Source organism: Oncorhynchus mykiss, chromosome 22, assembly GCF_013265735.2.
Source record: "Oncorhynchus mykiss isolate Arlee chromosome 22, USDA_OmykA_1.1, whole genome shotgun sequence".
In the NCBI taxonomy this organism is placed as follows: Eukaryota; Metazoa; Chordata; class Actinopteri; order Salmoniformes; family Salmonidae; genus Oncorhynchus; species Oncorhynchus mykiss.
In genome coordinates, this window is record NC_048586.1 from 26,910,230 (window position 1) to 26,920,576 (window position 10,347).

Consider the following 10,347-nt stretch of genomic DNA (forward strand, 5'->3'; position numbering starts at 1 on the left):
AGTACACACTATGCCATACCAGACTGAGACAAAGGACTCTTTTCTTTGTCATAACTGGTCTAGGCCTAGGGTCCTTTGCCATTCCCCCATTTGCATTCAAACCAATATTAGCCGTTTACTCCTTTCTACCTGCAGGCATTTTAACACCATCACAAAGGTAGCCTCCTTTCACTTTGGATTGTGGCCAGGAGACATATTTCATGTGACAGTGCAACAGAGGTGAGAAATGTATTCTTACAATGTGTGCATCTCAAGCTGTTCTCGGGGCTAAAACCTGCCAAATACACTACCGGTCAAACGTTTTTGAACACTTGCTCATTCAAGGGTTTCTCTTTATCTTTACTATTTTCTACATTGTATAATAATAGTGACGACATCAAAACTATGAAATAACACATATGGAATCATGTAGTAACAAAAAAAACTAAAAAAAGTGTTACAATTCAAAATAAATGTTCTATTTGAGATTCTTCAAAGTAGCCACCCTTTGCCTTGATGACAGCTTTGCACACTCACCCAGCTTCATGAGGTAGTTACCTGGAATGCATTTCAATGAACAGATGTGCCTTTGTAACGGATGTGAAATGGCTAGCTTAGTTAGCGGTGTGCGCTAAATAGCGTTTCAATCGGTGACGTCACTTGCTCTGTGACCTTGAAGTAGTAGTTCCCCTTGCTCTGCAAGGGCCGCGGCTTTTGTGGAGCGATGGGTAACGATGCTTCGTGGGTGACTGTTGTTGATGTGTGCAGAGGGTCCCTGGTTTGCGCCCGGGTATGGGCGAGGGGACGGTCTAAAGTTATACTGTTACACCTTCTTAAAAGTTCATTTGTGGAATTTCTTTCCTTCTTAATGCGTTTGAGCCAATCAGTTGTGTTGTGTTGTGACATGGTAGGGGGGAGGTATACAAAAGATAGCCCTATTTGGTATAAGACCAAGTCCATATTATGGCAAGAACAGCTCAAATAAGCAAAGAGAAACGACAGTCCATCATTACTTTAAGACATGAAGGTCAGTCAATCAGGAACATTAAGAACTTTGAAAGTTTCTTCAAGTGCAGTCGCAAACCATCAAGCGCTATGATCAAACTGGCTCTCATGAGGACCGCCACAGGAAGGAAGACCCAGAGTTACCTCTGCTGCAGAGGACAAGTTAGAGTTACAAGCCTCAGAAATTGCAACCCAAATAAATGCTTCACAGAGTTCAAGTAACAGACACGTCTCAACATCAACTGTTCAGAGGAGACTGTGTGAATCAGGCCTTCATGCTCAGATTGCTGCAAAGAAACCACTGCTAAAGGACACCAATAATAAGAAGAGACTTGCTTGGGCCAAAAAACACAAGCAATGGACTGGTGGAAATTTGTCCTTTGGTCGGGAGTACCATGTTGTGCAAATTGAAGACCTTTGGTTCCAACCGCCATGTATTCGTGAGACACAGTGTGGGTGAACGCATGATCTCAGCATGTGTGGTTCCCACCGTGAAGCATGGAGGAGGAGGTGTGATGGTGCTTTGCTGGTGACACTTTCAGTGATATATTTAGAATTTACGGCACAGCATGGCTACCACAGCATTCTGCAGCGATACGCCATCCCATCTGGTTTGGGCTTAGGGGGACTATCATTTGTTTTTCAACAGGACAATAACCCAATACACCTCCAGGGTGTTTAAGGGCTATTTGATCAAGAAGGAGAGTGGTGGAGAGCTGCATCAGATGACCTGGCCTCCACAATCCCCCGACCTCAACCAAATTGAGATGGTTTGGTATGAGTCGGACCACAGAGTGAAGGAAAAGCAGCCAACAAGTGCTCAGCATATGTGGGAACTCCTTCAAGACTGTTGGAAAAGCATTCCAGGTGAAGCTTGTTGAGAGAATGCCAAGAGTGTGCAAAGCTGTCATCAAGGGTGGCTACTTTGAAGAATCTCAAATATATTTAGATTTGTTTAACACTTTTTGTTGTTACTACATGATTCCATGTGTTATTTCATAGTTTTGATGTCGTCGCTATTATTCTACAATGTAGAAAATAGTCAAACAAAGAAAAACCCTTGAATGAGTAGGTGTTCTAAAACGTTTGACCGGTAGTGTATATAAAGCTCACCAGCCTCACCTGGTTTAATGTACCTCAGGCTGATAGACGCAGGCTGAAGGGCAAAGTTGTTGTATGGTTTACTACATTACCTATGCCATCCGGCCTGTCTGCTCCCAATAAGCTGTCACTTACCATTATTTGGCTCTATTGCACAGCTCACGCTGTCCTCGGGCACCGGGTTTGGAATACTGCAGCTATGCACAAATCAAAGTGATGCCTCCTCAGCCCCACTGCTGTGTATCAATGAATGTATACTGCGGGAATAAAACAAAAATATGTCATTGTAAATGCATGTAAGCCAATATTTACTAAATCAATCTGACACTAAATCAACTGAGTAGCTTACAGTAGCTGTTTCTCCAAAAATGTAGCTAGGCTAGTAGTTCAGAAATATGTTAGTGTGACCTACTGGACTATAGTAGCCCCAATAAATAAATTTTGCCTTTAAGTACTACTGAATACTACCCTGACCAAGAATGCTCTCAAATGCAATCAAACACAGACTATTGGGGAAGTTAGGCCACTAGTGGCCAAAGCCTCAAAGCCTACTACTTCATTTTTTAAATATTAAATGCAAGTTAAAATAATATAAGAACAGCGTCTGGAATTAAGTCTATACAAAATACATGAAAATGCCAGTTGGTCACAATAATGACATTGAACTAAATCTACTGACATTAGATAAATTAGGGTAACTTACATGTAAAACTATTTTCAAACTGCCCTTTCTCACTATCTACTCCAAAGAACTTGTTTCACCTATAGTCAATAACATTTACATGAGTAACATCTTCATACAACTAATTGTAATAATATTGATCATTTAAAATAAAGGGTTTAGAATGGGGACACTTTTAAAACACTGAAACATGTATTGGACACTAGAGACAAGGCACATGGTGTAGGTCCCATAGCAATCTTCTCAAAATGGCTGATTACAGTTGCGTTTTAAAGGGATAGCAGTAATTGATTATTGCCCCATAGGTTCCACCTGTTACATTAGTTCTAGAAAAGCCAATCAGGTTGGAAAAAACGATGCTTGATCTGAGTTCAAAACAGTGTCTTATCTGTAGACTAGCCTACAAGCATGTTTAAAATGCAGGACGTCATCATCACGAACCTACCTGTGCATGCATGGTCAGGGTGTTCTGTGATTCATAGACTGCATCAAAGTGCAGGTTTCGGGCGCCAGGTCAAGGATTTTAATGCTATGGCGCACCCAAGTGGGGATATTTTGCTTTGCAACCATTTCCATCCTCTCGCTCCATCTGTTCGTGCGTGCCTGTATAAGCACGTGACATAATTGGAGCAGAAAATGAGTTTACCAGAATTATTTCAATCGGTCATTTGTGGAGTGCACCGGAGTCGTCATTTAAAAAAATGTCGAACAGATCGCATCAAGCCGAAACCCGAAATATGTGGTATTGCTTACACTCCACCAGATAAATTCTTATAATTCTCTTTTTCCAGTCCACATAATGTCATTCATGTTGTTTAGAGTTGTAACGTTAGCTACCTGTCATTGCACGCCTGTTATAATTTCGAAACCAAGTTTTGGTGAGGTAGGTTGGCTAGCTATCTACCCAATATTCCTAGCAAGTGAAGTTAATTACGGTCCATTTTCTTCAGTAAATGTATGTACAGTGTAATTCACAAAATGACAAGTTTACATTTTGTTGATTTGAACTAAGCTTATGAGTTTGGTCCAGACACGACACGCCTGCATGCCAAACTTGCACGCGCTAACGTTACAGTAGAGTACCACAGTACGAGTCATAATATCCATAACCTAGCGGTCAAACAAGGAAATGGTTCCAATCGTTTTTCCACCATTTATTTTCCCCATAGAAGATTTTTGAAACACTTAAATTAAGGGCTGTGTTTCGTGTAGGCTTATCCTGGTGTGACGTCTTGATAATCGTGTAAAATCTCTCTAGGACAAGGTTACTTTTTTTTCAATATACCATTTCCCTGTTTGACTGCTAGGTTTTATGGGTAGTATGACATATCCACTGTGGGGCTCTGCCAAGACATTTGTACTGGACCATTAGGGCACAGGAAAAATGGGGTTGCTGGATAAAGCACCTCCTTCTCCCAACCTCATCAAACTGCACAAAGTGTTATAAGAGAGACACATTTTCAGTGGTGGAAAGTACAAATTAGGTCGTTTTTTGGGGTATCTGTACTGTACTATTGATATTTTTGACATATTTTACTAAACTACATTCCTGAAGAAAAATAATGTACTTTTTACTTTATACCTTTCCTTGACACCCAAATGTACTCGTTACATTTTGACAGGAAAATTGTCAAATTCACACACTTATCAAGAAAACATCCCTGGTCATCCCTACTCCCTCTGATCTGGCGGACTCACTAAACACATGCTTCATTTGTAAATTATGTCTGAGTGTTGGCGTGTGCCCCTGGCTATCTGTCAATAAAAAAATAACATTTTGCAGTCTGGCTTACTTTTGATACCTGTGTACATTTTTGAAATTCCATATACTTTTAATACTTAAGTATATTTAAAACCAAATACTTTTACTCAAACAGGTACATTTATATTTTGCAACGGGGCTATACATTTGGGTGTGTGAACCTATTGGGGCGGTAAGCAAATTGGAGTGGGTCTAGGGTGTCAGGTAGGGTGGAGGTGATATGGTTCTTGGCTAGTCTCTCAAAGCACTTCATGATGACGGAAGTGAGTTCTACGGGGCAATAGTCGTTTAGCTCAGTTACCTTAGCTTTCTTGGGAACAGGAACAATGGTGACTCTCTTGAAGCATGTGGGGACAGCAGACTGGGATAAAGATTGATTGAATATGTCCGTAAACACACCAGCCAGCTGGTCTGCGCATGCTCTGAGGACGCAGCTGGGGATGCCGTCTGGGCCTGCAGCCTTGCGAGGGTTAACACGTTTAAATGTTTTACTCACGTCGGCTGCAGTGAAGGAGAGTCCACAGGGTTTGGTAGCGGGCCGTGTCAGAGGCACTGTATTGTCCTCAAAGCGGGCAAAGAAGTTGTTTAGTCTGTCTGGGAGCAAGACATCCTGATCCGCGACGGGGCTGGTTTTCTTTTTGTAATCCGTGATTGACTGTTGACCCAGCCACATACCTTGTGTCTGAGCCGTTGAATTGTGACTCTACTTTGTCTCTATACTGACGCTTAGTTTGTTTGATTGCCTTGCGGAGGGAATAGCTACACTGTTTTTATTCGTTCATGTTTCCAGTCACCTTGCCCTGATTAAAAGAAGAGGTTTGCGCTTTCAGTTTCGCGCTAATGCTGCCATCATTCCACGGTTTCTGGTTTGGGAATGTTTTAATAGTTGCTGTGGGTATGACATCGCCGATGCAGTTGCTAATAAACTCGCTCACCGAATCAGCGTATTCGTCAATGTTGTTTGACGCAATGCGGAACATATTCCAGTCCACATGATCGAAGCAATCTTGAAGTGTGAAATCAGATTAGTCGGACCAGCATTGAACAGACCTGAGCACGGGAGCTTCCTGTTTTAGTTTCTGTCTATAGGCTGGAAGCAACAAAATTAAGTTGTGGTCAGCTTCCCCGAAGGGAGGGCGGGGGAGGGCCTTATTTGTGTCACGGAAGTTAGAATAACAATGATCCAGGGTTTTAACAGCCCTGGTTGCACAATCGATATGCTGATAGAATTTAGGGAGTCTTGTTTTCCGATTGGCCTTGTTAAAATCCCCAGCTACAATGAATGCAGCCTCAGGATATGTGGTTTCCAGTTTACATAGAGTCAAATGAAGTTCTTTCAGGGCCATCGATGTGTCTGCTTGGGGGGGGGGGGGGGGGGATTATAATGTGATTATAATCGAAGAGAATTCTCTTGGTAGATAATGCATTTGATTGTGAGGAATTCTAAGTCAGGTGAACAGAAGGACTTGAGTTCCTGTATGTTATTATGATCACACCATGTCTCGTTAATCATAAGGCATACCCCCCCCCCCCCCCCCCCCCCTTCTTACCAGAAAGATGAACGTTTCTGTCGGCGCGATGCGTGAAGAAACCAGCTGGCTGTACCGACTCCGATTGCGTGTTTCGAGTGAGCTATGTTTCCGTGAAGCAAAGAACGTTAGTCTCTCTGGAATGCTACCCTCGCTCGGATTTCATCTACCTTGTTGTCAAGAGACTGGACATCGGCGAGTAGTATGCTCGGGAGCGATGAACGATGCGCCCGTCTCCGGAGCCTGACCAGAAGACCGCTTCGTCTGCCTCTTTTACGGCGTCATTGTTTTGGTTCGCCAGCTGGGATCCGATCCATTGTCCTGGGTGGTGGGCAAAACAGAGGATCCGCTTCGGGAAAGTCATATTCCTGGTCGAAATGATGGTGAGTTGACATTGCTCATCCAGTAGTTCCTCCCGACTGTATGTAATAAAACCTAAGATTACCTGGGGTACCAAACCACGACAACATGAGAGGATATTTTTTACGTACTGGACAGCTTTGGAACATCAAATGGACATTGGAGGTCAAGATGTTGGTATCAGTGCTGATGGTGCAAAAAGACATAGTGGAGTGGTAGCATAAAATTAAATACAGGCACAGACTGTGTGGAAAATTATTTCAGACAGACTCTCCAATACAACCCAACATTGCAGAGTTGTGTGCATCCTTTCAAGCACACCCTTTTCATTAACCTGTGGTGTGTTATTCACGATTTAATGAAAAAAATATTGCTCATTTGTTCATTTTCAAATACAATCTGTTTTTGGTTGGTTGGTTTTTACTTATGGTCAATTTGCAGTGTACAAATTATGTTCTGACCACCCGCTCAGACAAAAATCGTCTCGCGGCCGAATCTAGTTGCCTGCCCCTTGTGAGAGCGCATGTTAGTGCATGTCTGTTGAGGTAAACCGCACCCCATTATCCAGAGAATAATAATGGTGTTTTTTGGTTCCTGGTTGTAGTTATCCCAGCACACCTATCTGAGCTGCAAAGGCCACTGAGAGCCCAGAGGAGCAACAAGAAGATCCAGGAGGACCTCCCACCTGTCACTCCCACCTGTCAGTCAGATCAACACTGTTGATCTACACAACACACATTTCACATGACAACATACACAAGTTTCTCTCTTGCGCCGTCTCGCCCTCTCAGACCTGCGAACGTTCGCTCCACCTGAACAGCCACAACGTGTGACTTCATCTCCTAATATCTGACAGGAGCCATGGTCATAAAGGTGACGCAACATCACATACCACACTGTTGAGTCTCAGTATTCTCACTGTTGAGTGGTGGCATATTTCACCATCCTTTGATTTAACACTAATTCCTCTGTACTAACCTTCCTCTCCTCTCTCAGAGAACACAGAGCATCGTCCGGTGACAGTCACTGTACTGCCCCAGCCGGGCTTGGAAAGACGCCAGCATCGCAGACTTGCGGGTTAGTAAGGGCTTCGCTCTGAAAGAGAGGATGCCACGGTGAGTAACAGAACTGTGTGGATGTATGTTTTACAGTTGAGTAGAAGATGTTTCCTAGGACCCATGTCTATCTACTGGCTCTAGTTATCTGCCCTCTCTCTGTCCCTGTGTCCTGTGTTATGGAGTGTCCCCCATTCTTAAACTAGATGAGTTCTCCAACTGACTCCAAGGGCCTTCAAAACAGGACACCTGACTCAGAAAACCAGACCCCCTCCTTTGACCGGTTTGTCTCCCCTCCCAAGCCTGTCCCATGTACCAACCCCTCCCCAGACAGAAATGAAAAGTTTATCACCATTTGATATTTTTTGCTTTGAACTGGACAAATTTTACAGAAATGATAAATGTGCCCCATTGAACACAAATTAAGGCCAGGCTAAACACCACATGAGGGACAGAGTTTTACTGTGTGTGTTGCAAATGTATTTCTTGCACTTGATGCATGTGTACGTGCATGTCTACTGTCTTCATGTCCTTCTTGGGTCCTCACACATTGCAGTGCTTCTTATTGCTACTGGCTGCATCTAGAATGATAAACACTTAGTTAGTTCAGGAATTTTACTAACATCTCACTCTCATATATAGTTACAGCAGGCCAAGGTAGGAGAGTCAGACACACACACACAACATAACTCACACTTCCGGTATTGGAGTTGTTGGTTCTGTGGGTCGGGCGGATGAGTCACCAGCATCCTTCTGAATCCTCCTCATGATGGCTGCAGAAGCTGGGGTCCTTGGGAAATGTTGCCTCCTCTGGATATGAGGTCTTACCAATGCCTTGCTCAGCGCCTCGAATGCGCCGTCTCCGCTGACGCTTCCCTCTGTCCACCCTTCCTTTTGTAGTATTGTAATCCATTATGGTTTTTGATGTGCCAGGCCACAGATTCTCCCATCCCTATGCAGCATAATCATGAGTATCACATTTGCCTTTCTTTGTCACGTAGGACACCAGGGACGTGTCGGGCCGCGAACACAAACTAAGCCTGTTCCATGTATTCAACAGCTGAGGTGGGAGCTCTGGCTTGTTTTTTTTTTTCATACTGTTCCTACCAGCTTCCTCTTGAGCTCCTGTCCCAGCTTATACGAAGTAAAAAAGTTATTGCATGTGATGTTGTGGCCACGGGGTCCCTGTGTCACGTCCAGGACAACTCGTATCCCTTGGTTCTTCTCAGGCTCCTATCTGGCTTCCCCGTATACACTTGCAAGTTCCACACATATGATGAAGCAGCGGCCCCTAAATGATATAAGCTGCTCAACAGTAACATTGGGCCCAAGGTTGTAAAACATGGGAAGGCGGTCCACCCACTTGTCCCACACTGACCTGATTGCAGCTAGCTTGTCTCTCTGCACTGACCTGATTACAGCTAGCTTGTCTCTCTGCCGCTGAGCTGGTCTGGTGTCTCGGTTATCAAAGCGGATAATCCTGGAAATGTGAAAGTTTTCCAGAGACATTGTTGCACGGAAAAGTTATCTGCATCCCACGGGAATCTGTGGATTTCCCATTGGATCTGAAAACACAAGCTGGATAACTAGGATAATAATAAGGATAATAACCCCAAAGTATGCATGTAAATGATTTTGGTCCGTCACGCTCCAAAAACACACTTCCCCCCCAAATGAGTTCAGTCCAGAATGATTTTCTGGATGGTGTCTGGGATGAACAGTTCAAAAGAAGACTGTCCTGCACATGGGTAACCGCCATCCGTCGGCCCTGGTTGCATCCTTATCACATTGGCAGCCATGTGTGGTGGCTCATTCCTTGGACAAGACCATTCAATTTCCAAAAAATGTTTACATCCATATTCTATATCCTGCTGATGGGCTGTCCTGGGGCTGGCTGAGGGTCAATCGCATCTTCTTCCAACTCAGTCAGACTCCAAATTGAGAGACATGATCCTGAATCTACAAAGTGGAAGATGCTCCTTCCACACTAGCTTCTCTCTGCAAAAATGATTTCTAAGGCCCTCTGAGCAGAGAATTTGCCATACTGATTGATTGTGGTGAGCCACACATGCAAAGCTATTTTATTTGTGTCCCTCCCTGGCTGGGGTAGTGTATGGGGAAAATACAGATATTTTTTTTTTTTAATAATGTGTTGTAATAACATTTCAGTTTCACTCACTACAAAGGGTAAGGAGTGTGAGAAAAGCGTGAGACAGCACCAATAACCTGTCTATGTTGAAACAGCAGGCCCAGGGAGGAGGGAGACGGAAGGCACAAAGCATACCGGTTTCATTTTTACTTGTTTTCACCTACACCCACACTTATTACCCTTGGGTCCTGAACACACATGTAATAATGTGTAGGGGGGGTGCACTCTGTGAAAATGTGTTCTTGTACATGTTCTTCACAGAAAATGAGCCAAGGCCAATAAGTCTCAGGTAGAATAGATTTTTTAAATCATTTAATTTAAACACTGAAAATGGATCCCACAGACCCGAACACCACACAAGGGGTAAGTGCACAAGGCTACATGTGTGAAAATGTAACATTCACTGAGTAACAAATAAAACAATCTCCCCTCAGTGTTACAGTATGTCAAGTTTAACACACAAGCAAAGCAATATCTTTGGGCTACAATGCTCATTATTACATTGTACACGTTCTGCCTATGTTGGCATAATTGAGCTCTTTCAGGCAGAGCGTACACCTGGCATCCACGTTATCGACAGAGGGAAAGTGTGGTGTTCCCGTCGCCTCTATTGGCATCCATCTTAAGCCAGGCCCAGCTACACTTGATCCCTGAATCCACTTATTTAAACCTCTACAGGATCGGTGGGTCCCCCACGGGATGGTTGAGATAATGTAGGCAAATGC

The 10,347-nt window shown here is 43.7% G+C and overlaps 1 protein-coding gene across 1 annotated transcript in view; it reads right to left on the bottom strand.

The window, feature by feature from the left end:
- LOC110502078 (rho GTPase-activating protein 20) overlaps window positions 1-3,077 on the bottom strand; it is a 107,889-nt gene extending 104,812 nt beyond the window's left edge. Inside the window, exons 1-2 of the mRNA XM_036958999.1 lie at window positions 2,789-3,077; window positions 2,221-2,342 (exon numbers count right to left, since the gene is read on the bottom strand). Of these exons, the coding sequence (XP_036814894.1) occupies window positions 2,221-2,223 (3 nt within the window). The 5' untranslated portion in view covers window positions 2,224-2,342; window positions 2,789-3,077. The remainder of the gene's footprint in view (window positions 1-2,220; window positions 2,343-2,788) is intronic.
- Window positions 3,078-10,347: the final 7,270 nt, after the last annotated feature.